At 34.1% G+C, this 27,208-nt stretch overlaps 5 protein-coding genes across 5 annotated transcripts; all 5 read left to right on the forward strand.

Moving 5' to 3' along the window:
- The first annotated feature begins 2,410 nt into the window (after positions 1 to 2,410).
- LOC25487241 (pollen-specific protein-like At4g18596) lies at positions 2,411 to 3,528 on the forward strand. The gene is made up of 2 exons (XM_013609123.3): positions 2,411 to 2,676; positions 3,004 to 3,528. The coding sequence occupies exons 1-2, from the start codon at positions 2,475 to 2,477 to the stop codon at positions 3,324 to 3,326; spliced, it is 525 nt and encodes a 174-aa protein (XP_013464577.1). The 5' UTR covers positions 2,411 to 2,474; the 3' UTR covers positions 3,327 to 3,528.
- Positions 3,529 to 10,072: 6,544 nt separating this feature from the next.
- Positions 10,073 to 11,182, forward strand: LOC25487242 (pollen-specific protein-like At4g18596). Its single transcript, XM_013609124.3, has 2 exons — positions 10,073 to 10,326; positions 10,639 to 11,182. The coding sequence occupies exons 1-2, from the start codon at positions 10,143 to 10,145 to the stop codon at positions 10,959 to 10,961; spliced, it is 507 nt and encodes a 168-aa protein (XP_013464578.2). The 5' UTR covers positions 10,073 to 10,142; the 3' UTR covers positions 10,962 to 11,182.
- A 357-nt stretch (positions 11,183 to 11,539) lies between these two features.
- On the forward strand, positions 11,540 to 14,019 carry LOC25487244 (putative Peroxidase 48). Its single transcript, XM_024777110.2, has 5 exons — positions 11,540 to 11,793; positions 12,558 to 12,642; positions 12,759 to 12,953; positions 13,072 to 13,235; positions 13,446 to 14,019. The coding sequence occupies exons 1-5, from the start codon at positions 11,540 to 11,542 to the stop codon at positions 13,951 to 13,953; spliced, it is 1,206 nt and encodes a 401-aa protein (XP_024632878.1). The 3' UTR covers positions 13,954 to 14,019.
- A 2,369-nt stretch (positions 14,020 to 16,388) lies between these two features.
- LOC120578085 (pollen-specific protein-like At4g18596) lies at positions 16,389 to 17,364 on the forward strand. Its single transcript, XM_039830158.1, has 2 exons — positions 16,389 to 16,633; positions 16,950 to 17,364. The coding sequence occupies exons 1-2, from the start codon at positions 16,432 to 16,434 to the stop codon at positions 17,270 to 17,272; spliced, it is 525 nt and encodes a 174-aa protein (XP_039686092.1). The 5' UTR covers positions 16,389 to 16,431; the 3' UTR covers positions 17,273 to 17,364.
- An 8,879-nt stretch (positions 17,365 to 26,243) lies between these two features.
- On the forward strand, positions 26,244 to 27,127 carry LOC120578086 (pollen-specific protein-like At4g18596). The gene is made up of 2 exons (XM_039830159.1): positions 26,244 to 26,427; positions 26,746 to 27,127. Exons 1-2 carry the CDS (start codon positions 26,244 to 26,246, stop codon positions 27,066 to 27,068), a joined length of 507 nt encoding a protein of 168 aa, XP_039686093.1. The 3' UTR covers positions 27,069 to 27,127.
- The last annotated feature ends 81 nt before the right edge of the window (positions 27,128 to 27,208 follow it).

The raw sequence follows: 27,208 nt of genomic DNA on the forward strand, positions 1-27,208 counted from the left end.
AGTCTTTAGTTAGTACTAACAACTTAAGTCGCCTAAGTTGCCTAACTAACTATGATTTTTTGTAGACCAACGATTCAAGTTGCCTAAGTTGCATTTTGTTAAATATGTGATCTTTGTAAAATAAAACAAGAAAATCTCAAAGACAAGGGTGTACATATGTTTTTATTTGTATATTGTCTTACGTAAAGTGATGGGGTGGAGCAGAGCAACTAAAAATAGGGTAGTCTTATGGAAATTTTAGTTTGCCTTTTTTAATAGTGAGGTGTGAGTTGTCTTATGGAATTTTTTACCAAATTTTGTCAATGTTTAGCAGTGATTAATGGCGGTTGATTATCTTGTGATAGGTAAGGTGAATTCTCTCTTTTCAACTGGATTTTCTTCATACGTAAAAGAACATCTAATCGTTTGAACTGGTGTTTTGTTAGTGTCTAATAATTTTTTTTAAATGTGTTAATTTAAAAAAAAAAAATCACACAAACATTACAAAAATACTTTTTAAAAATAAAAAATGGAGCTTCTGATTGAGATAAAAGACATTAAAATAAATCATGTCGACAGCAACAATAGTAATTATATTTGTTTTTTTCAAATAGGCAATACAAATTTGAACGAGGTTCCGAAGTTTTATCTCATTAAAGAAATCTCCGAAGATTAATAGGCAATACAAATAGGCAATAGTAATTAAAATAAATCATGTCCACAATAAAATAACAAATCTCACTGACAAGGGTGTACACATGTTTTTATTTGGATATTGTCTTATGTAAAGTGATGGTGTGGAGCAGATCAGCTTAAATTATATGGTTTTCCCTATAAAAAAAACTAAAAATATAGGGTTTGAATATTTTAGCCCCCCTTTTTTAACGTTAAGGTATTGAGTTGTCTTGTGGATTTTTTTTTTTACCAATGTTTAGCAGTGATTAATGTCTTGCGATTAACTTGTGAGGGGTAAGGTGAATTCTCTCTTTTCAACTGAATTTTTTTTCATACATAACAGAATATCTAACCACTTGAACTTATATATTGTCAGTGTCTAATCATTTTTTTAAAATGTGTTAATTATAAAATAAAATAAAAATCACACAAACATTGGAAAAAGACTTTTTAAAAATAAAAAATGGAAATTCTAAAGTCCTAAAAAAGAGGTTTCAATCAATGTTCCACAAATCGAGTGTTAACTCGCTGAGTTTACGTTTTTGGTACCAAAATCGTGTTAAATCTGATGTAAACTGGATTTCTTGTAAAATCGGAATGTTTGACGAGTTTGACTCGAGTTAACTCGACCGAGTTTACGTTGAAAAAAAATTTAAGAAAAAATTTTGCCGTTTTTTTGACCCATTTTATTTCAAAGCCCAATTCATTTAGAGGAAGAGGGAGGAAAAATATTATGGGTAATAGGACTGATATTAGTTGAAACTATCGAATAGATGTTAATGGTGATGCTAGAAAAGTAAAATATAGTTTATTGCCAAAAAGTCATCTCTGGTGATGCTAGAAAAGTAAAATCATGTTATGGAACTTTAAAAAGATTGATCTTTTGAAGAAATTAACTAGTTTATTTTTTGGATAGTTTTATTAACAACTTTAGGAACTTGTGAAACTTGCTTTTTTGGATGGTTAAGACTTAAGAGTCTTATGAAACTTATGATTTTGAAAGTTTATTTGTATTTTGATATTTAGTTGGACATGATGTTTCATAAGACTCTTAAGTCTTAACCATCAAAAAAATCAAGTTTCACAAGTTCCTAAATTGTTAATAAAACTATTCAAAGGGTCATGCTAACTTGTGCCCTAAAGGCACATGTTAAAGAACCTAAAAAGAGCAAATTTACATTGGAAAACATAATAGTTTGACTTTTCAGAAGTTGAATGCACGACTTTTAATACATATATTTCTATAATGAGTTCCTTAACATGTGCCCTTGAGGGCACAAGTTAATATTATATTAGTTTACATATATATGTCATGTAAATAATATATTTTATTTTAATTTAATTTAAGGTAAACTCGTACGAGTTCTCAACTCGAGTTTACTTAGGCAAAACGAGTTGAGGCAAACTCTTAAGATGTAAAACCTTGGTTCCAATTTTGAACTTTTTAACTAAACAAGCATTTTGTTTCTTTTTTCTAATTAAGATAAAAGAAATTAAAATAAATCATATTCACAACAATAATAGTAATTATATTTTTATTTTCAAATAGGCAATACAAATTGGATAGAGGCTCCAAAGTTTTATCTCATTCATTTGTTAAGTCAAATAAACCAATGGTTGAAACTCAAAATATGAGCAAGTCTTTCTCATTCCAAATATAACAAATTCCATAATTAGTTAATTACCACACACAAACGATTGGACCAAGATTTTTGCATGCTCCTATATAAGACTTGGTAATATCCCATTGTTTTTCATCACAAGGGGAAATCAAAAAGCAGAACAATAAATCAGCAAACAACAATAAGTAAATAAATAAAATGACAAGGTCATTTGTTGTCGTTGCTCTCATTGTTTCTGCTTTTTGCTTCTCATCTGTCTTGGCTGCTCGTGTTACACCAAATGATGTACCAACAACTAATGCAGCAGCAAATAAAGATGATTTTTTCATTGTTGTTGGCCAAATCTACTGTGATCCTTGCGGCTTCCAATTTGAGTCAAGACTTAGCAAACCCCTAGCAGGTAATAACAACAATATTTTCTAGCCCATAATTTATCATGATATATATATATATATATATATATATATATATATATATATATATATAATATATCATTACTCCTAGAAAAAATTTGAAATAACGTGAGAAATTATAGATAAAAAAGATAAAATTGATCAGCAAATTTAGCACCTCTAACATTTAGCGACGAAATTTGAGATGAATTTAATCTTTTTTTGTCTCTGAATTTCCTTCGTTATTTCAACTTTTTCCAGTTAACAGTATGATTCTAGTAAATAAAAAAAAACTCAGATTCTCGACCGTCTAATCTTGATTAAATGATGTGCAGGTGTTAAGGTGACTTTAGAGTGCACAAAGGGAGACAAAAATGTGACATTTGTGAAGGAGAGCACCACCGACGAAACTGGTACCTACAACATTGAATGTAAAGGTGATCACGAGGAAGAGGTTTGCAAGGTGAACGCCGTAAATGAAAAGGGAAACTGTAGAAAGATTATGGACAACGAATCCGACATGATTGTCCTCACCAAGAACATGGGTGTTCCTTCCTTGGTTCGTTTTGTTAATGCCCTCGGATTCATGACCGAGACAGTTGATCCTCAATGTGGAAAGGTTATCACTGAGTTGGGTTTGGACAAGCTTGATGATTGATTAAACAATCATTCAACTTATTCATTAAACCTAATCAAAAAATAAAATAAAAGCCACTTAATGTTGTGAAATTTATATTGGCACAATTGACCTGTATCTGTTTAAATTATTATTTCTCTGCAAAAATGTGTTGTTGGTTATTATGTGTAACTATACAAACTCATGTTTATTGAGTATTGAATGAGAATTTGGAGAAATTTGGTATTTTATACCTTTGACTATTATTTTATTATTATTTCTAAAGAATTCTTCTATTATTGACAATTGTGAATATTGACTAAATAACTAATTAATTACTTCCTCAAGTCGCTTATCAAAAAATAAATAAAATTTCAGCATCTTCGTTGGCAAGTTTATAAGGAATTGAAACTTGGTTTTATAACTATTTTTTAAGTGACTCACATAATGCAACATCACTCTTATGCAATTGAAGTGTATAGTTTGATCCAATAATAAAGGAATTAAACAACTATTGTGAAACTCACACTTTTAAAGTTTTTTTATATTTAAAAGTTTGAATTTAAAAAATAACTAACTTTTAGTTTGATGTTACGGTTAGGGTGTGAGCGGTAAGGACAAAACCGACTAAATCGAAAGTCCAAACTAAAAAAATATCTGACATTGTCTAGTTTGGTTCAAAACCGAACCGAATCAATCTAAACCGATCTAGTATGATCGGTTCTCGATTTTTCATTTCAAGATCCAATAAACCGATGAATTGAACTGATGATAACTCCACTCTCTATTTTACTAATATTACTAGTGTATTTACCCAGTGTTACCCTGACAGATTTCGTATTGAAAATGTTGCACTTCGTCTTGATAGGGCAGTTTGCAACGAAGATTGGATTAATTTTTGGAGAAGTTCATCCTGTTCAGCCTTGGTGGGCCATCAATCTGACCATCATCCGCTTCTACTTTCAGTTATTTTTTCTTCTGTGAGACACGCTACTTCCTTCAAAAAATTTAAGGTTTGGTCTTCACATAGTGACTGTCGTCAATTGGTTTGGACTGCTGGTCTAAAGGTGTTCGTGGTCAAGGTAAGATTCGGTTTCAATCTAAATTACGTAACTTGAAAAATGCTCTTAAGATTTGGAACAGAACGGTGCTTGGGGATGTTAACAGACAAGTGAAACTAGCTTTGGATGAAGTGAATCGCATTCAGCAATTAATTGATTCTGAAGGTTTTTCCGATCAGCTCTACATGCAAGATCTTGAGGCGCAACTTTTGTTACTAAAGCTTTAAATTTTCAGGAACAATTATGGAGAGAAAAGGCTCGAGACCAACACTTTGTCAGTGGAGACCGTAACACTGCTTATTTTCATAGAATTTCTAAAATCCGGGCAGCAACAAAATCTATTTCTTTTTAAGAGGATGGAGACAATATTATTACTAAACCCACAACTATATAATTGCATATTCTCTCTTATTTTCAGGCAATATTCAGCATGGAGAATAATTGTACACAAAATACTTTGGTTGATGAAACAATTCCCTCTCTAGTGACAGATGTGGATAATCAAATGTTGTTGCGGTTTCCTTTGTGTACGGAGATTAAAGATGCGGTTTTTGCTCTCAACGGTGATGAAGCACCCGGTCCGGTTGGGTTTGCTGGTCATTTTTATCAAACTTATTGGGATATTGTTGGAAAGGATGTGGTGTAGTCCGTCCAAGAATTTTTTCAAGGTGATTTGCTGCCCAATAATATTAATTCGAATTTGATTGTGCTAATTCCGAAAGTGCCAGGTGCAAAATCTATGGGAGATTACCATCCTATTGCGCTTTCTAATTTCCAATTCAAAATTGTTACTAAAATTGTGGCGGATAGGCTTGCTTGTATTACTTCTCGGATCCACTACTACAAAATATGGAAAAAAATAGCACTCCTTTAATAGCCCTTTTAACATTGAAGCGCTATATATAGAAATACGGAGGTTTTAGATAGCACTTTTGTAAAAGGCGCAATCTTTGATATTAACTCAATATAGCGCTTTATTTAAAAAACGCCATCATACAATCATTAAAAAATAATAAATTATAAAAAAAAATAAAAATCAGTATTAATTGTTTATGGCGCTCATATATGGAAACGCTATTAGGGAGAAGGTATTGTTATATTCTCCTAGGGGATTAGCGAATCTTCCTTAGCAGTTTAGATTCATTCATATTTTTTGTTTAGACAGCTATTATGTTAATTTGTTTCCAAATTTTAAACTTATCCTTACTTCCCCTGCTATTGAGAAGATGCCCTTTTGATTTGTGTGTGAGATATCTGAACTTGTAGCTAATGATTTTGTTAGGATGTCTGCAACCTCTTTACGTTTACTATCATCACATAGACGTAAACCATGAAAAGTTATTATTGTTTATTTTAATTGCACTACTTGTGTCCTAAATACCTAGTGAGTGGGATAACAATATGTGTTTTGAAGTTTTGTCCCTTTTCTCTCATTACATTGGCATATAAGATAATCACATTGTTTCCTTTTATTGAGTTCAGTGAAGGCAAATGGCAGAAATCCAAATATATTTGCTAGAAATCCAAGAATAATGGTGTTGGTTCATGATCAGCCTAAGAGTTATATGATTTTTTTTTTATAATAAGGTGAGTTTATGTTTCTAAATATAATTGCTAGAACTGATAGTTGTTTTAATTTATAATCTTGTTTTAATTTGTACTCATGATCAATAGTACTTTGAATTTATCTCTAATATAATATAGTGTTATTGCTTAATGGTGTTTTCTTATATATATTCAGGTGGAGGAGAGTGAACGGAATTTGGAAATGAATGATGATTTGCCTGCTTGTTTTGGATAAAAATGTTGAGAAGACCAAGAAGATAGAGACTGCATGATACCATGGAAGATTTTGATCTTTATGTTAACTAATTAATTGTAACTCTTACAGATATCCATGTTACCATACCATATTAGAGGCTATACATTTATGACTTTTATGTTATATATACATACATTTTTTATGATATGGATAAGTTTTATCTGATAAATATAATAGTCTCAATTATAATGTGCCAAAATTATATATATTTCCCTTTAAATTTCTGACTTTATATATATATATATATATATATATATATATAAAACGCTATCTGGAAAGGTAAAAAAAATTGACAAAAATAAAATAAAATAAATACTTTACCTAGTGCTTTTTCCCTTTATAAAGTGTTATCTAAACCTATTGTTACATAGCGCTTTTACAACAAAAATGATGTTTTTAAACCTGTCTTAGATGGCGTTTATTTTTAAAAACGCTATCTTAGGAGAACCTTTGCTAACGATTTTTTACATAAAGCGCTATATAAACCCTGCTTTAGCTAGCGCTTTATACAGAAAAAAGCGCTAGCTAAAGCAAACATACACTATATAAGCCCATTTTTGTAGTAGTGATCATTTCTATTGAACAAAGGGGTTTTGCCCGAGACCATAGCATTTCTGATTGTGTTATTCTTGCCTCCGAAGCGATCAATTCTCTTGACAAAAATCAGTATGGTGGGAATATTGCTCTCAAAGTCGACATATCCAAGGCTTTTGATACATTAGGTTGGAATTTTATGGTTATAGTCTTTAGCAATTTCGGCTTTTCAACAACTTCCATTGATTGGATTCTTACCATTCTAAATTCTGCTCGTTTATCTATTTTGGTTAATGGTAAGGCGGTTGGTTTTTTCGCTTGCTCTCGTGGGGTTCGCTAGGGAGATCCTCTTTCCCCTCTGTTATTTTGTTTGGCTGAAGAGGTTCTTAGCAAAGCTCTCTCTGGTTCTGTTGTTAGGGGACGGCTCACTCCTATGTCTTATTGTTGTGGTACTACTTTCCCGACCCATGTGTTGTATGCTGACGATATTATGATATTTTGCATAGGTTTGAAAAGTAACATACGGGAGCTCATTAGTATTTGTGACAAATACTCAGCAATTTCTGGGCAGATTGTGAATAATTAAAAAAGCCGATTCTTCACAGGTTCTATGTCTGTAACTCAGATAACTATGATTGCAAATATGTTGGGTTTCAGTGTTGGAACAGTTCCTTTCTTGTATCTTGGATATCCTATTTTTCAAGGGAAACTAAAGGTAATTCACTTCAGAATGATTACAGACAAAATTAGAAATAAACTAGCTACTTGGAGGGGTACCATTCTTTCAATTATGAGCAGCGTGCAGCTGGTGAAATCTATTATTCATGGGATGCTTGTTTATTCATTCCATGTTTAAATTTGGCCTAGACGACTACTGCGTTTACTCGACTCTTGGATAAAAAAAATATATGGGGCTATGATGTCCTTTCTAACAAAGTTTGCACGGTTTCGTGGAGTGTGATGTGTCGGCCTTGGTCTGAAGGGGGGCTACACTATTAAAAAAAACAAAAATTAGTGAGGGAAATTTTGTGAGGGAAAACGTGAAATCCCTCTCTAATTCCGTCACTAAATTTTGCGACCATGGAATTTGTGAGGAATTTCATTTTTTCCGTCACTAATTTCCCTCGCTAATTTTGCTTTTTCTGGTAATGCTAGATATAAAACCTACGCGTTTGATTAATGAAGCATTGATTCTGAAGTTGGCTTGGGATTTATTGGCAACGGACACTCAATGGTCTATTCTTTTCAAAAAGTGATATTTCTCTAATGGTAAACCGATCACACACCATTTCAAATCCTCAATTTGGTCGGGTATTAAAATTCAGATTGGCACAGCTATGGAGAACTCTTTGTGGATTGTAGGAACGGGAGAGAAGATTCAATTTTGGACGGATAATTAGCTCGGTGAAACTTTGGTAGACTTAATTCATATCGACTCGGATTTTCATGGTCATCTTAAAGGAACGGTTTCTGAAGTTATTGTGAATGGTGGCTGGAATTTGCCTGCAGTTTTAAAAGACTTTGGGGACATAAAAGATCTCTTGGAAGCAATAGTCTTTCCTATAGGCCATCTCCCTGACGTGATGGTGTGGACTCACGCTCCAAATGGTATTCTTACATCGAAACTTGCTTTCTCTTTTCTTCGAACGACCACCACTTTGCTGCCTTGGGCGGAACACATTTGGAGCCCTTTTATTCCTCCTTCTCATTCTTGTATTTATTGGAGACTCCATCATGGGAAGATGCCTACAGATGAAAACCTTAGGAATCGTGGCTGCATTGTCGTGTCGGTTTTTGCAGCTTATGTTTGCCTACGGATGAATCTTCCGATCATCTTTTTCTTCAGTGTCAGTTTGCAACGCATCTGTGGAACTGGATAGGTGGCAAGCTTAATTATGTTATTGATCGCTCTTCTGTAGACACTATTCTATCTTGTAGGCCAGCCAGGTGCTCCTCTCAGGTATCAGACATTTACATGGCAGCAATATTGCACACGCTTCATACAATTCGGTGGGCTAGGAATTCCTTGAGTTTTACAAATGTAAAGCCAACTTTGCATTCAGCCAAAGTTTGTATCCACTCTTTTATTTCCATGTCCGGGAATATTTCGAAAGGTAAGTGTCTGCACTCTGACTTCTCTTTTCTTGACTCTTTTGCGGTTTCTCCTCACTGCCGAAGAGTCAAAGAAATTGTCTTAGTTTTGTGGAAGACTCCGACTGCTCCGTGGTTGAAGGTAAACACGGATGGCTCGGTGATTGGTGGCTTTGCAGCTTGTGGAGGGCTGTTCCATGATAAGAGAAGTATAAGACTTCTCTTAATATAAGACTTTTTGTAATAAAGAAAAGTATAAGACTTCTTTTCCACCAAAAGAAAAAAGTATAAGACTTCTTCTCCACCAAAAGAAAAGAGTATAAGACTTCTTTATCAAATTCATCCATATTAAATAAATAAAAAAATATATGGTTATATTATATTAGTAGATAAAATAATGATTTTTTAAAATTTGTATTAATTTCCCAAAATCACCTATAATCGTTCATATTATTATTAGACTACTTTTTCTCGGTTGTTTGGTAAATCTGGACTTTTATTTCGGATCTTTCTGCATCTTCTTTTACTTGGGTTTCTCATATCTTGTGTTTGTTGTTTCCTTAACGATGCTAGCTGGAAGTTGTGCCGTAGTGGTTTCACTCATATGGTTATGTTGCAAGATGGTAGCTGTTCACATCTCTAGTGTTGCTTGATTGTAGTTTTAGTGTCCGTCTGTCACAGTGCCGGTGGGGGGTGATTGATCGTTTCTTTAGAATCGTAGGTTTAGATCTTTCGATTGAAGAGTTTGGGGGTGGTTCGTAAATCTGTTTCGATCCTTCATGTTTGAATTTGCATAGAGTGGCTGAAATGACATTTATTTGATGTTTTCATAGTGAGTTGTTGGTGTTTGGACTCGTTATTGTGTTGGTGGTCGAGTTTAAACATCATTATCAAATATCCAACTTCGTAACGTAGTTGATTGCTCTAGATTAGGATTTGTGGCTACTTTATATTATAGGGTTGTTCTATATCACGCTTTTGGGTTCTGGTTATTGTGTTAGGTTTTATTTTTTTAGGGAATTAAGTTAGGTTTTTTGTCCTCCAATATTTGTATTTTTTATTTTTATTTAAATCTATGTAGGGTGATGTAGCTTCTCCTACCTCATTTTCACTACATTTTAACTATATATCTATATATAGACACCCACAGGTGATTCAATTAGAGGTCTTTAAGGAATCAAGCAAGTTTTTCTCATTCCAAATATAGCAAACTCCAAACGATTGGACCAAAGCTCTTGCATGCTCCTATATAAAGACTTGGTAGTATCCCATTGTTTTTCATCACAAGGGGAAATAAAAAAGCAGAACAATAAAATACCATCAACAAACAACAATAAATAAATAAATAAAATGGCAAGGTCATTTTCTGTCGTTGCTCTCATTGTCTCTGCTTTTTGCTTCTCATCTGTCTTGGCTGCTCGTGTTGCACCAAATGCTGCACCAAATGGTGATGATGTTTTCATTGTTGTTGGCCAGATCTATTGTGATCCTTGCGGCTTCCAATTTCAGTCAAGGCTGAGCAAACCCCTAGACGGTAAATAACAACAATATTATCATACAACTTATATTTTCTACCCATAATTTATCATCATATATATGTATATAATTAATATATTATTAATGCTAGAAAAATGTTGAAATGAATATAGAAATTAGAGATGAAAATGATAAAATTGATCACCAAAATTAGCATCTCTGTCATTTAGCAACAAAATGTGAGATGAGGTTAATTTTTTTTGTCTCTGAATTTTCGTTGTTATTTCAACTTTTTTCACCTCACATTATGATTTTAGTTGATAAAAAATTCAGATTCTTGATGGTCTAATCTTGATCAAATGACGTGCAGGTGTTAAGGTGACTTTAAAGTGCACAAAGGGAGACAAAAACGTGACATTCGTGAAGGAGAGTACCACCGACAAAAATGGTGTCTACAACATTGAATGTAAAGGTGATCACGAGGAAGAGGTTTGCAAGGTGAAAGCCGAAAATGTGAAGGGCGCATGTACAAAGATTATGGACAACGAATCTGACAGCATTGTCCTCACCAAGAACATGGGTGTCCCTTCCTTGATTCGTTTTGTTAATCCCCTTGGGTTCATGACTCAAACAATTGATGCCGGATGTGGAAAGGTTGTTACCGAGTTGGGTTTGGACAAGCTTGATGATTAAACAATCATTCAACTTATTCATTAATCCTTATCATTAATGAACAATTGACATGTAACTGTTTAAACCATTATTTCTCTGCAAAAATGTGTTGTTGGTTATTATATGTAACTATAAAAACTCATGTTCATTGAGTATTAAATGAGAATTTGGGAGATATTTGCTAATTTATATCTTCGAACATTATTGTATTATTATTTACTAAAGAATTCATCTAATATTCGTAATTGACAATTGTGAGGGTTGACCAAATAACTAACTAATTAATTACTCCTCAAGTCACTTATCAAAAAATAAATAAGGATCCTCCGGTCATATTTATAAGAGCATCTGATCTGATGACAAGCTTATAAGTTATAAGGAATTCAAACTTGGTTACATAACCTATTATGTGACTTATACAATGTACCATTACACTTTTTCAACTCAAGTATATTTTGCTCCAGCATTAATAGAAAGTTAAGAAACTTTTATGAAACTATATTTTCGTTGATTTTTTATCTGAAACATTTAATTTTATAAATTAATAAACTTTTAATTTGATGATACGGTAACTTATTTAAGTCACTTCAACTATTCCTATGACCTCCTTCATTCCCTTTTCTACAACTAGATTTCCCATTTCTGACATCAAAGTTGCATCAAAACATTCCGAGACTCGACCTTCTGCTACTCACAGTCTTAGCCAATCTGCAAGATCAACACCTCCCTCCTCACTAGTTATCACATCACAAGCACACCTTCCGGTTAAAAGTTCAAAAAGCATCACACCGAAAACAAAGACATCTGACTTGAAGGAAGGCATTGTCTTCTTGGAAGCAGTTAACTCCGGAACGTGATAACCTAAGACACAAGCATCAAGAATCTGTTCAATAGTATAGCCTGAGTCATAAGTCGATGAAGACAATAATCAACAACACATGCATTCATACCCGCGGTATCTAACAACACATTTGTAGCTTTAAGGTTTCCTTGAGGGACAGCTCGGTCGAAATGGAGATAGTTCAGGCCACGTGCTACATCGACTACTATTTTGATCCTTTGAGCCCATGTTGACGGTGGACCGTTTTTCCCCGGTCGATCTGAGAATTTCAACATATAGGAAAGTTCAAACTATAAATATTTAAGAATAATAGCAAAAAGATATAAATTGGTGAAACCATATATGTACCCAATCACACACAGAAACAATATATTTTAACTTAAAGTAAGAAAATATGGTATGTCTTGCAATATTATATGCACACAACGCAGGCCATAATGCACTATTGCTTGAGTGACAAACTTCTGATAAAAAAAAAAAAAAAAGCTCCTGGAAAGTGAAAACCAAAATCTTGTCTAAGGCTCTATTTGGTCTTATATTTTACTTATCTTTAAAAGAAGTTAGGTCAAATAGCATTTTTTAAAAGATCTTAATTACAAAAAAAGCTTATCTTTTATATATTGGGATCAAGTCCATAAGTCCATAATTAAAGCATATATTAGAAGATGAATTACCCCTTAAGAAGATTAATCTCATGATCACTAAATACAACAAGGATACCTTAGTGAGTCCATTCCTATATAAAAAGAGTAACAATATGCTAACTAACCATTCAGTTACAATTCCAACAAACCCAATAACTTCCTAAACAAGTCTTCTCTTTCTCTTCTTCGTCTCTTCTTTCATGATTGCTTCATCCAGGTAAATAAACTTAATCTTTTTTCATTCTTCTTTAATTCTTTATTAAATCATCTTCTTGCTTTCATAATGGCTTTGATTTGCTGTTCTAACTACTTGTGGTGGTGTTGCCAAATCAGGGATGTGATGCTTCCTTGCTATTGGAAGACTATGGTGATAGAAACGGTTCCTATGAGAAGCAGGCTATTCCAAATCAAACATTGAAAGGTTTTGACAAAGTTGACTTGATCAAGGAGGAGGTGGATCAAGCATGTCCCGGCGTTGTGTCTTGTACTGACATACTTGCTCTTGTCACAAGAGATTCCGTTCTTTTGGTTTGTTCCTAACACCTATAAGTTTATAACATATATCTTCTGTTGAAATCTCTTAATTCTGATGCATTTTCACTTTATTTATGCACCTATGATTTATTTATGGACATGGTCATCGCAGGGTGGTGGGCCTTTCTATCTAGTTTTAACAGGCAGACGAGATAGCCTGCAATCGTTTTTCCAGGAGGCAACTGATCAGATTCCAAGGCCTGACGATAACATTACGCGCGCACTGCACCTCTTCAATCTTAGAGGATTCAACGCGCATGAAACAGTCAGCCTCCTTGATAAATTACTTTACACTTATGCATTTATGAATATAATATGATAATGTATTATTTGTGGCTGCATTGCGAACTGTTGAGCCTGATGCAGCCTCAATTGTGGTCGCAAAGACATCAAAAACCCTGATGTCGTAGCTGAGATTGTGATCTCACGTAATTTTTCAAACCTTGAATAGGGTTAATGAGATCTGTTGGTTTCTGGATAATATACAGGAGGACACAACCTTGGAAAAATCGGTTGTGATTTCATTCAGCAAAGGTTGTACGACTTTCAAGGAACAGGGCAACCAGACCCGAGTATACCTCTCGATTTTTTCAGTCTGATGAGACTAAACTGTCCTGACTACAGTAAGAACAATATCAACAGCAACGGCACGTTTTCGACGTTTACAGTTTCAAAGCCAGTAAATGCTCATCACTCTAGTAGTGACAAAGGGATGTCATACATGCAAGCATTGTCATCTGCAGTGCCATCTGGAGCATATTTTGACACTCACTACTATCAGAGTTTGTTGAGAGGAAGAGGGTTATTGTTTTCTGATCAACAGCTGATGGCTCAAGAGAAGACTGCCAGATTGGTTTCTGCTTATGCTTCAGATGACGGATCAACCTTTCGGATGGATTTCGCAAGGGTTATGTTGAAATTGTCTAACCTTGATGTTTTGACTGGAAATCAAGGTCAGGTTCGTCTGAATTGCTCCCGTCTTGTAAACTCTTAAGTGAGTTGGTTCATATATTTCATTCTAGTTTAGCAAATTTGTTCTCTTCCTATGTAAGTTTCTCATACACATTTTAGGGTAGTTTTGGCCATGTAAAGTTACAGCTTTTACAGAATTTATTGATTTTGATGGCCATAATGTTTGATGAATACATACTAGTAAGCTACAGTCCATCATGGACAGAGTTGCGCAGATATAAGGAATCAACCTTCACGTCGAACTTTTTTTTTTTTTGAAAACTCGGTATCCGATCCAATTCACGTCGAACTTAATGTCTTATATCCTTATATCCGGTGTTATTTGAACCCAACTTTAAAGTTCAAAATAAGTGTATAATTGTTTTTTACATGTTCGAATGCATTTCGGAATTATGAATGTTTACTCTAGAATTAATTCTAATTTGAAGCTAAGATTTGTAGTGTTTGCTCCAAACATGATTTTTACACTTATATTTATTGTTCAACTCACTTTTATGTGAATTTATCCAAATATAAGCCATTTTACATTCGACTCAATTTTAACTAAAATCAATTTTTGTCATTGTAGAATCAAATACACACCTAGCTTTAGCTTGGGATGGTGTGAATGGAAAGAGATGCTCTTAGGATCTTGTTAACTTCTAATGAAAAGAGGCCCAACACAACTACATGGCCTAAAGCTGATAATGAAAGATTACCCTTATGCAGAAGATGGCCTTCTAATTTGGTCAGCAATAGAAAATTGGGTCTGCACCTATGTGAACAACAATGATAGAGTTAAAGCTTGGTATTCTGAATCATGGTGACCGAAATTGAACAACAATGACAATCTTGTCTCGGTCCTAACAATCTTAATTTGGAATGCATCTGCGCAACATGCTGCACTTAGTTTTGGACAATACCCTTGTGGAGGGTACATGCCAAATCATCCCCTGTTGATGAGAAGATAAATACCAGAAGAAAGTGATCCTAAATATGCAAGTTTTATATATGATCCACAAAAGAGTTTTCTCAATGCATTGCCTAGAAGATTTATACCAGAAGAAAGTGATGCTGAGATTGTTGAAGCGTTTTATGAATTCTCTGCTGAAATTGGAAAGATTGAGATGGTGTTTTGCCTTATGAATTATTTGCTCCTAGTTCTGGACCTGGTGTTGCATGCAGTGGCGTTATAAATAGTGTGTCCACATAAAAATATGTCTAAAGTAAATAAATGAGTCACATATCATATCACATTTTGGGAAGCATTATGGTTGGTTTGGTTTATTTATCAGTAATAACATTCAAGGGAATGCCTTCTAAGGTAACATTTTTGGTGTCGTGTGGAGCGGAGGTTGTTTGGACTAAGGAGCGACTATGTTGTGTTTGGCCTGCTGCTGTGCAGAGTCTGGTTTGCTGATGTGATGAGTTTGGTTTGATGCGGTTTTGTGTGCTCAACAGCTGTCATGAGTTATAATGATTAATGGGTGCTTTTGAGCCTTGTATGGCAATATGGTCTCTATTTGTAATTGTATGCTTTGTTTTGTTTCAATCCTCCGACAGGTACGGTTGTTCAGGCGAAGAGTATTAGTAAAGTTGTAAGTTGTTTGGTTCTTGTAAAGTCTAGTGAAATGGTTTTCTTTAGCAATGAAAAAAAATGTATATAGATATTTGAAGTTATTTAAATTTCTAATGCATGATTCTCCATTCTATTATGTATGCAAATACACAGCAGCATGTGTTTGAAACAATTTTGTCACGTGGATGAATTTAATGAATATAAACGTTCATTAGTATCGTGTTTGAAATGATGTTAAATTTGGGGAAATATGGTTGAAGTTTAAATTTGTTAAAATTGCCGTAGTCTAGCATAAGTTAATCAGCTCACAAGCAAGAGCTTCTAATTTATATTGCACACTAGACTAATTCAATGTTTGGCCAAGATATAAGTTTAGTTAAATATTCTAGTCAAATAATTACACACTATATCAAGAATAATATCATAGTTGAAGCATCCAATTAGCTCAGCAGGTGTTTTGTAGTGCATTTGTACCCTCACCTCGTCTATTCTCACCGTAGTTTTCTGATATTTATGAATTTTGCTTGTTTTTCTTTTCTGTTTTTTCTCATGTAACTACCGAAATTAGACTTGCATTCTTTTTCTCATTGTTGTTTCTAATTAAGATAAAAGAAATTAAAATAAATCATATTCACAACAATAATAGTAATTATATTTTTATTTTCAAATAGGCAATACAAATTGGATAGAGGCTCCAAAGTTTTATCTCATTCATTTGTTAAGTCAAATAAACCAATGGTTGAAACTCAAAATATGAGCAAGTCTTTCTCATTCCAAATATAACAAACTCCATAATTAGTTAATTACCACACACAAACGATTGGACCAAGATTCTTGCATGCTCCTATATAAGACTTGGTAATATCCCATTGTTTTTCATCACAAGGGGAAATCAAAAAGCAGAACAATAAATCAGCAAACAACAATAAGTAAATAAATAAAATGGCAAGGTCATTTGTTGTCGTTGCTCTCATTGTTTCTGCTTTTTGCTTCTCATCTGTCTTGGCTGCTCGTGTTGCACCAAATGATGTACCAACAACTAATGCAGCAGCAAATAAAGATGATTTTTTCATTGTTGTTGGCCAAATCTACTGTGATCCTTGCGGCTTCCAATTTGAGTCAAGACTTAGCAAACCCCTAGCAGGTAATAACAACAATATTTTCTAGCCCATAATTTATCATGATATATATATATATATATATATATATATATATATATATATATCATTACTCCTAGAAAAAATTTGAAATAACGTGAGAAATTATAGATAAAAAAGATAAAATTGATCAGCAAATTTAGCACCTCTAACATTTAGCGACGAAATTTGAGATGAATTTAATCTTTTTTTGTCTCTGAATTTCCTTCGTTATTTCAACTTTTTCCAGTTAACAGTATGATTCTAGTAAATAAAAAAAAACTCAGATTCTCGACCGTCTAATCTTGATTAAATGATGTGCAGGTGTTAAGGTGACTTTAGAGTGCACAAAGGGAGACAAAAATGTGACATTTGTGAAGGAGAGCACCACCGACGAAACTGGTACCTACAACATTGAATGTAAAGGTGATCACGAGGAAGAGGTTTGCAAGGTGAACGCCGTAAATGAAAAGGGAAACTGTAGAAAGATTATGGACAACGAATCCGACATGATTGTCCTCACCAAGAACATGGGTGTTCCTTCCTTGGTTCGTTTTGTTAATGCCCTCGGATTCATGACCGAGACAGTTGATCCTCAATGTGGAAAGGTTATCACTGAGTTGGGTTTGGACAAGCTTGATGATTGATTAAACAATCATTCAACTTATTCATTAAACCTAATCAAAAAATAAAATAAAAGCCACTTAATGTTGTGAAATTTATATTGGCACAATTGACCTGTATCTGTTTAAATTATTATTTCTCTGCAAAAATGTGTTGTTGGTTATTATGTGTAACTATACAAAATCATGTTTATTGAGTATTGAATGAGAATTTGGAGAAATTTGGTATTTTATATCTTTGACTATTATTTTATTATTATTTCTAAAGAATTCTTCTATTATTGACAATTGTGAATATTGACTAAATAACTAATTAATTACTTCCTCAAGTCGCTTATCAAAAAATAAATAAAATTTCAGCATCTTCGTTGGCAAGTTTATAAGGAATTGAAACTTGGTTTTATAACTATTTTTTAAGTGACTCACATAATGCAACATCACTCTTATGCAATTGAAGTGTATAGTTTGATCCAATAATAAAGGAATTAAACAACTATTGTGAAACTTACACTTTTAAAGTTTTTTTATATTTAAAAGTTTGAATTTAAAAAATAACTAACTTTTAGTTTGATGTTACGGTTAGGGTGTGAGCGGTAAGGACAAAACCGACTAAATCGAAAGTCCAAACTAAAAAAATATCTGACATTGTCTAGTTTGGTTCAAAACCGAACCGAATCAATCTAAACCGATCTAGTATGATCGGTTCTCGATTTTTCATTTCAAGATCCAATAAACCGATGAATTGAACTGATGATAACTCCACTCTCTATTTTACTAATATTACTAGTGTATTTACCCAGTGTTACCCTGACAGATTTCGTATTGAAAATGTTGCACTTCGTCTTGATAGGGCAGTTTGCAACGAAGATTGGATTAATTTTTGGAGAAGCTCATCCTGTTCAGCCTTGGTGGGCCATCAATCTGACCATCATCCGCTTCTACTTTCAGTTATTTTTTCTTCTGTGAGACACGCTACTTCCTTCAAAAAAATTAAGGTTTGGTCTTCACATAGTGACTGTCGTCAATTGGTTTTGGACTGCTGGTCTAAAGGTGTTCGTGGTCAAGGTAAGATTCGGTTTCAATCTAAATTACGTAACTTGAAAAATGCTCTTAAGATTTGGAACAGAACGGTGCTTGGGGATGTTAACAGACAAGTGAAACTAACTTTGGATGAAGTGAATCGCATTCAGCAATTAATTGATTCTGAAGGTTTTTCCGATCAGCTCTACATGCAAGATCTTGAGGCGCAACTTTTGTTACTAAAGCTTTAAATTTTCAGGAACAATTATGGAGAGAAAAGGCTCGAGACCAACACTTTGTCAGTGGAGACCGTAACACTGCTTATTTTCATAGAATTTCTAAAATCCGGGCAGCAACAAAATCTATTTCTTTTTAAGAGGATGGAGACAATATTATTACTAAACGCACAACTATATAATTGCATATTCTCTCTTATTTTCAGGCAATATTCAGCATGGAAAATAATTGTACACAAAATACTTTGGTTGATGAAACAATTCCCTCTCTAGTGACAGATGTGGATAATCAAATGTTGTTGCGGTTTCCTTTGAGTACGGAGATTAAAGATGCGGTTTTTGCTCTCAACGGTGATGGAGCACCGGGTCCGGTTGGGTTTGCTGGTCAGTTTTATCAAACTTATTGGGATATTGTTGGAAAGGATGTGGTGTAGTCCGTCCAAGAATTTTTTCAAGGTGATTTGCTGCCCAATAATATTAATTCGAATTTGATTGTGCTAATTCCGAAAGTGCCAGGTGCAAAATCTATGGGAGATTACCATCCTATTGCGCTTTCTAATTTCCAATTCAAAATTGTTACTAAAATTGTGGCGGATAGGCTTGCTTGTATTACTTCTCGGATCCACTACTACAAAATATGGAAGAAAAAAAATAGCACTCCTTTAATAGCCCTTTTAACATTGAAGCGCTATATATAAAAATACGGAGGTTTTAGATAGCACTTTTGTAAAAAGCGCAATCTTTGATATTAACTCAATATAGCGCTTTATTTAAAAAACGCCATCATACAATCATTAAAAAATAATAAATTATAAAAAAAATAAAAATCAGTATTAATTGTTTATGGCGCTCATATATGGAAACGCTATTAGGGAGAAGGTATTGTTATATTCTCCTAGGGGATTAGCGAATCTTCCTTAGCAGTTTAGATTCATTCATATTTTTTGTTTAGACAGCTATTATGTTAATTTGTTTCCAAATTTTAAACTTATCCTTACTTCCCCTGCTATTGAGAAGATGCCCTTTTGATTTGTGTGTGAGATATCTGAACTTGTAGCTAATGATTTTGTTAGGATGTCTGCAACCTCTTTACTTTTACTATCATCACATAGACGTAAACCATGAAAAGTTATTATTGTTTATTACAATTGCACTACTTGTGTCCTAAATACCTAGTGAGTGGGATAACAATATGTGTTTTGAAGTTTTGTCCCTTTTCTCTCATTACATTGGCATATAAGATAATCACATTGTCTCCTTTAATTGAGTTCAGTGAAGGCAAATGGCAGAAATCCAAATATATTTGCTAAAAATCCAAGAATAATGGTGTTGGTTCATGATCAGCCTAAGAGTTATATGATTTTTTTTTTATAATAAGGTGAGTTTATGTTTCTAAATATAATTGCTAGAACTGATAGTTGTTTTAATTTATAATCTTGTTTTAATTTGTACTCATGATCAATAGTACTTTGAATTTATCTCTAATATAATATAGTGTTATTGCTTAATGGTGTTTTCTTGTATATATTCAGGTGGAGGAGAGTGAACGGAATTTGGAAATGAATGATGATTTGCCTGCTTGTTTTGGATAAAAATGTTGAGAAGACCAAGAAGATAGAGACTGCATGATACCATGGAAGATTTTGATCTTTATGTTAACTAATTAATTGTAACTCTTACAGATATCCATGTTACCATACCATATTAGAGGCTATACATTTCTGACTTTTATGTTATATATACATACATTTTTTATGATATGGTTAAGTTTTATCGGATAAATAATAGTCTCAATTATAATGTGCCAAAATTATATATATTTCCCTTTAAATTTCTGACTTTATATATATATATATATATATATATATATATATATATATATATATATATATATAACGCTATCTGGAAAGGTAAAAAAAAATTGACAAAAATAAAATAAAATAAATACTTTACCTAGCGCTTTTTTCCCTTTATAAAGTGTTATCTAAACCTATTGTTACATAGCGCTTTTACAACAAAAATGATGTTTTTAAACCTGTCTTAGATGGCGTTTATTTTTAAAAACGCTATCTTAGGAGAACCTTTGCTAACGATTTTTTACATAAAGCGCTATATAAACCCTGCTTTAGCTAGCGCTTTATACAGAAAAAAAGCGCTAGCTAAAGCAAACATACACTATATAAGCCCATTTTTGTAGTAGTGATCATTTCTATTGAACAAAGGGGTTTTGCCCGAGACCGTAGCATTTCTGATTGTGTTATTCTTGCCTCCGAAGCGATCAATTCTCTTGACAAAAATCAGTATGGTGGGAATATTGCTCTCAAAGTCGACATATCCAAGGCTTTTGATACATTAGGTTGGAATTTTATGGTTATAGTCTTTAGCAATTTCGGCTTTTCAACAACTTCCATTGATTGGATTCTTACCATTCTAAATTCTGCTCGTTTATCTATTTTGGTTAATGGTAAGGCGGTTGGTTTTTTCGCTTGCTCTCGTCGGGTTCGCTAGGGAGATCCTCTTTCCCCTCTGTTATTTTGTTTGGCTGAAGAGGTTCTTAGCAAAGCTCTCTCTGGTTCTGTTGTTAGGGGACGGCTCACTCCTATGTCTTATTGTTGTGGTACTACTTTCCCGACCCATGTGTTGTATGCTGACGGTATTATGATATTTTGCATAGGTTTGAAAAGTAACATACGGGAGCTCATTAGTATTTGTGACAAATACTCAGCAATTTCTGGGCAGATTGTGAATAATTCAAAAAGCCGATTCTTCACAGGTTCTATGTATGTAACTCGGATAACTATGATTGCAAATATGTTGGGTTTCATTGTTGGAACAGTTCCTTTCTTGTATCTTGGATATCCTATTTTTCAAGGGAAACTAAAGGTAATTCACTTCAGAATGATTACAGACAAAATTAGAAATAAACTAGCTACTTGGAGGGGTACCATTCTTTCAATTATGAGCAGCGTGTAGCTGGTGAAATCTATTATTCATGGGATGCTTGTTTATTCATTCCATGTTTATATTTGGCCTAGACGACTACTGCGTTTACTCGACTCTTGGATAAAAAAAATATATGGGGCTATGATGTCCTTTCTAACAAAGTTTGCACGGTTTCGTGGAGTGTGATGTGTCGGCCTTGGTCTGAAGGGGGGCTACACTATTAAAAAAAACAAAAATTAGTGAGGGAAATTTTGTGAGGGAAAACGTGAAATCCCTCTCTAATTCCGTCACTAAATTTTGCGACCATGGAATTTGTGAGGAATTTCATTTTTTCCGTCACTAATTTCCCTCGCTAATTTTGCTTTTTCTGGTAATGCTAGATATAAAACCTACGCGTTTGATTAATGAAGCATTGATTCTGAAGTTGGCTTGGGATTTATTGGCAACGGACACTCAATGGTCTATTCTTTTCAAAAAGTGATATTTCTCTAATGGTAAACCGATCACACACCATTTCAAATCCTCAATTTGGTCGGGTATTAAAATTCAGATTGGCACAGCTATGGAGAACTCTTTGTGGATTGTAGGAACGGGAGAGAAGATTCAATTTTGGACGGATAATTAGCTCGGTGAAACTTTGGTAGACTTAATTCATATCGACTCGGATTTTCATGGTCATCTTAAAGGAACGGTTTCTGAAGTTATTGTGAATGGTGGCTGGAATTTGCCTGCAGTTTTAAAAGACTTTGGGGACATAAAAGATCTCTTGGAAGCAATAGTCTTTCCTATAGGCCATCTCCCTGACGTGATGGTGTGGACTCACGCTCCAGATGGTATTCTTACATCGAAACTTGCTTTCTCTTTTCTTCGAACGACCACCACTTTGCTGCCTTGGGCGGAACACATTTGGAGCCCTTTTATTCCTCCTTCTCATTCTTGTATTTATTGGAGACTCCATCATGGGAAGATGCCTACAGATGAAAACCTTAGGAATCGTGGCTGCATTGTTGTAACACCCCGTTTTCCCAACATAAAAATTCTTAAAAACATTTATCAGAGTAAGCATCATAAACAACGGGATATCACATAAACCATAATCCAAAACAGTTAAATAATAATTTAACCAATATCTTAAACATTGCAGCGGAAAATCATAATCATAATTCATAAAACGTTTTGGCACGCAGGCCCCATCAAAAGTTCATAATCAGAATCCATAACATTATAAAAATAACATATTAGTCACGTAAGAGAATGAAGCATGCATAAACATAAACCCCATCCCGTTACGTATCAGAGCGACCTAGACGACACAGTGAGGCAAGGCCACTCACAGAAGCAACTGCACACTAAGCACGATCACCTGCAAGTTACCCATACGAAGGGCAACATTTTCAAGCAGAAGGGGTGAGATTTCATAACAAAATAATGCTAATCAAAGTAATTCGAATCATAATTAACATTAACATCATAATCATTCTTGGATAACTTTGCATATTCAAATAACAAGTATCACGTATTCATATATTCAACAAATATCACGTATTCACTTATTCAATCGTCATCAACAACATAGCATTATGGACATGACAATGTGACAATGCTCTTAGACTCCTTATATGCATGTGGTACCAATCGTCATCATAAGTATTAATATACTTTAATCGTGCGGAGGACAAAGCTCCTAATAATCGTGCGGAGGACAAAGCTCCTAATAAACGTGGTGAGGACTAAGCTCAATGAGATGCTATGCATGGACTCTTATGAACAAAACATCGTAATCAACATATCAACATGCATCCAACAATTTGGAGCTAAACATCATCATTTCATCATATATAAATACATACAATGCACTTAGTTAAATAACAGCATAATCAAGTCACATAACAGGATGATATCATTATATCAATAGCACATCAATTATTTCATAATTAAACTTCCATTTCTTACATAAATATACAATACCTTAATCATACTCAATCAATATCAACATATCTTAAACAGCTTATAGACTGCATTTAACGTCATCATTAGGTCTTATTATCATAAGGGGGTTCGCTCTTGATCAAAACGTGCGACACAAATCGCACAAACACTCAAAACACTCAAGGCTGGAGGTGCTCGCGAGGCGAGGGTTCTTGCTCGCCATGGCGAGTACTAAACAATTCCCAAACTAAAGTTGTTCTGGGTCTAAACTTGCCCTACATTCATTCCTAATCATTACTAGGTATGTTCAGGCACACTAAAGCATTCAAGGTCCAACTAAAAAGGTCGAAACACAAAATCTAACATGCACTCTGCCTTAGCTCGCTATGGCGAGTAAGGTCGCTCGCTATGGCGAGCTGCATTGCACAACTCGCGAGGCGAGGAAACAGGGTTCGCGAGGCGAGCGATGAATGTTCATCACTCGCGAGGCGAGATTCATAGCTCGCCGTGGCGAGCGATGAATGTCGCTACGGCCAGACTTCCTAAATTCACAAAAACTCGACGTTTCACATGGTTCTAAGCTTGTTTTTTATTCCAAAGTTCGTCCTAAACATTATCTAAGGTCTAGGAACACTTTCTACATCCATTAAACCAATTCTCACCGTTTGATCATCAATTCTAAGGTTTTGACCTAGTTTTCGTTTTCTCCAATTCACTCCTAATTCTTGTTAACTAATCATCAGAATCACATTCAATTAACAATACTGAGTTATTAGTCTCACCCTTACCTGGTTATGAAGAAATCGCAGCCCTCTCTATGCTCTTCTCCCTTCTAAGCTTTTCTCCCTTTTTCAAAAGTTTTCACGTACAATGAGTTTCTAAAATATTAGGTCTTCTCCTATTTATATCTCTTCCTAATAACTTATCTTATCTCACTTTCTCCCCCAAAACTATCTAAAATATCAAAACAGCCCTCAACTAAATATTTTATATTATTTTCAAATCTTTATTCTATTTAACAATAAAATAAATCTCATATCATAATCAAATCCTCCAAACCTCATAACTTATCACGTCATCAATCAAATCACTAAATTCATCGTTAATCACCAAAACATATCAAAATCATGCATATACTATATAATTATAATATAATTGCCTAAACTCAATTAAATAACGATTAAACGAAAGTGGGCGTTACAATTGTCGTGTCGGTTTTTGCAGCTTATGTTTGCCTACGGATGAATCTTCCGATCATCTTTTTCTTCAGTGTCAGTTTGCAACGCATCTGTGGAACTGGATAGGTGGCAAGCTTAATTATGTTATTGATCGCTCTTCTGTAGACACTATTCTATCTTGTAGGCCAGCCAGGTGCTCCTCTCAGGTATCAGACATTTACATGGCAGCAATATTGCACACGCTTCATACAATTTGGTGGGCTAGGAATTCCTTGAGTTTTACAAATGTAAAGCCAACTTTGCATTCAGCCAAAGTTTGTATCCACTCTTTTATTTCCATGTCCGGGAATATTTCGAAAGGTAAGTGTCTGCACTCTGACTTCTCTTTTCTTGACTCTTTTGCGGTTTCTCCTCACTGCCGAAGAGTCAAAGAAATTGTCTTAGTTTTGTGGAAGACTCCGACTGCTCCGTGGTTGAAGGTAAACACGGATGGCTCGGTGATTGGTGGCTTTGCAGCTTGTGGAGGGCTGTTCCATGATAAGAGAAGTATAAGACTTCTCTTAATATAAGACTTTTTGTAATAAAGAAAAGTATAAGACTTCTTTTCCACCAAAAGAAAAAAGTATAAGACTTCTTTTCCACCAAAAGAAAAGAGTATAAGACTTCTTTATCAAATTCATCCATATTATTAAAAAAAATATATATATATGGTTATATTATATTAGTAGATAAAATAATGATTTTTTAAAATTTGTATTAATTTCCCAAAATCACCTATAATCGTTCATATTATTATTAGACTACTTTTTCTCGGTTGTTTGGTAAATCTGGACTTTTATTTCGGATCTTTCTGCATCTTCTTTTACTTGGGTTTCTCATATCTTGTGTTTGTTGTTTCCTTAACGATGCTAGCTGGAAGTTGTGCCGTAGTGGTTTCACTCATATGGTTATGTTGCAAGATGGTAGCTGTTCACATCTCTAGTGTTGCTTGATTGTAGTTTTAGTGTCCGTCTGTCACAGTGCCGGTGGGCGGTGATTGATCGTTTCTTTAGAATCGTAGGTTTAGATCTTTCGATTGAAGAGTTTGGGGGTGGTTCGTAAATCTGTTTCGATCCTTCATGTTTGAATTTGCATAGAGTGGCTGAAATGACATTTATTTGATGTTTTCATAGTGAGTTGTTGGTGTTTGGACTCGTTATTGTGTTGGTGGTCGAGTTTAAACATCATTATCAAATATCCAACTTCGTAACGTAGTTGATTGCTCTAGATTAGGATTTGTGGCTACTTTATATTATAGGGTTGTTCTATATCACACTTTTGGGTTCTGGTTATTGTGTTAGGTTTTATTTTTTTAGGGAATTAAGTTAGGTTTTTTGTCCTCCAATATTTGTATTTTTTATTTTTATTTAAATCTATGTAGGGTGATGTAGCTTCTCCTACCTCATTTTCACTACATTTTAACTATATATCTATATATAGACACCCACAGGTGATTCTATTAGAGGTCTTTAAGGAATCAAGCAAGTTTTTCTCATTCCAAATATAGCAAACTCCAAACGATTGGACCAAAGCTCTTGCATGCTCCTATATAAAGACTTGGTAGTATCCCATTGTTTTTCATCACAAGGGGAAATAAAAAAGCAGAACAATAAAATACCATCAACAAACAACAATAAATAAATAAATAAAATGGCAAGGTCATTTTCTGTCGTTGCTCTCATTGTCTCTGCTTTTTGCTTCTCATCTGTCTTGGCTGCTCGTGTTGCACCAAATGCTGCACCAAATGGTGATGATGTTTTCATTGTTGTTGGCCAGATCTATTGTGATCCTTGCGGCTTCCAATTTCAGTCAAGGCTCAGCCAACCCCTAGACGGTAAATAACAACAATATTATCATACAACTTATATTTTCTACCCATAATTTATCATCATATATATGTATATAATATTATTTAATATATTATTAATGCTAGAAAAATGTTGAAATGAATATAGAAATTAGAGATGAAAATGATAAAATTGATCACCAAAATTAGCATCTCTGTCATTTAGCAACGAAATGTGAGATGAGGTTAATTTTTTTTGTCTCTGAATTTTCGTTGTTATTTCAACTTTTTTCACCTCATATTATGATTTTAGTTGATAAAAAATTCAGATTCTTGATGGTCTAATCTTGATCAAATGACGTGCAGGTGTTAAGGTGACTTTAAAGTGCACAAAGGGAGACAAAAACGTGACATTCGTGAAGGAGAGTACCACCGACAAAAATGGTGTCTACAACATTGAATGTAAAGGTGATCACGAGGAAGAGGTTTGCAAGGTGAAAGCCGAAAATGTGAAGGGCGCATGTACAAAGATTATGGACAACGAATCTGACAGCATTGTCCTCACCAAGAACATGGGTGTCCCTTCCTTGATTCGTTTTGTTAATCCCCTTGGGTTCATGACTCAGACAATTGATGCCGGATGTGGAAAGGTTGTTACCGAGTTGGGTTTGGACAAGCTTGATGATTAAACAATCATTCAACTTATTCATTAATCCTTATCATTAATGAACAATTGACATGTAACTGTTTAAACCATTATTTCTCTGCAAAAATGTGTTGTTGGTTATTATATGTAACTATAAAAACTCATGTTCATTGAGTATTGAAT

This window comes from Medicago truncatula, chromosome 2 (assembly GCF_003473485.1).
Source record: "Medicago truncatula cultivar Jemalong A17 chromosome 2, MtrunA17r5.0-ANR, whole genome shotgun sequence".
In the NCBI taxonomy this organism is placed as follows: domain Eukaryota; kingdom Viridiplantae; phylum Streptophyta; class Magnoliopsida; order Fabales; family Fabaceae; genus Medicago; species Medicago truncatula.

Bases quoted from the DNA above. Each gene is read 5' to 3' on its own strand.
- LOC25487244 (XM_024777110.2), top strand. From the start codon at position 11,540: ATGACCTCCTTCATTCCCTTTTCTACAACTAGATTTCCCATTTCTGAC. The intron at 12,643-12,758 runs GTAAATAAACTT...TTGCCAAATCAG, and splicing joins TTCATGATTGCTTCATCCAG to GGATGTGATGCTTCCTTGCT. The intron at 13,236-13,445 runs TGATAAATTACT...TGGATAATATAC, and splicing joins CATGAAACAGTCAGCCTCCT to AGGAGGACACAACCTTGGAA.
- LOC120578086 (XM_039830159.1), top strand. From the start codon at position 26,244: ATGGCAAGGTCATTTTCTGTCGTTGCTCTCATTGTCTCTGCTTTTTGC. The intron at 26,428-26,745 runs GTAAATAACAAC...AATGACGTGCAG, and splicing joins GCTCAGCCAACCCCTAGACG to GTGTTAAGGTGACTTTAAAG.
- LOC25487241 (XM_013609123.3), top strand. From the start codon at position 2,475: ATGACAAGGTCATTTGTTGTCGTTGCTCTCATTGTTTCTGCTTTTTGC. The intron at 2,677-3,003 runs GTAATAACAACA...AATGATGTGCAG, and splicing joins ACTTAGCAAACCCCTAGCAG to GTGTTAAGGTGACTTTAGAG.
- LOC25487242 (XM_013609124.3), top strand. From the start codon at position 10,143: ATGGCAAGGTCATTTTCTGTCGTTGCTCTCATTGTCTCTGCTTTTTGC. The intron at 10,327-10,638 runs GTAAATAACAAC...AATGACGTGCAG, and splicing joins GCTGAGCAAACCCCTAGACG to GTGTTAAGGTGACTTTAAAG.
- LOC120578085 (XM_039830158.1), top strand. From the start codon at position 16,432: ATGGCAAGGTCATTTGTTGTCGTTGCTCTCATTGTTTCTGCTTTTTGC. The intron at 16,634-16,949 runs GTAATAACAACA...AATGATGTGCAG, and splicing joins ACTTAGCAAACCCCTAGCAG to GTGTTAAGGTGACTTTAGAG.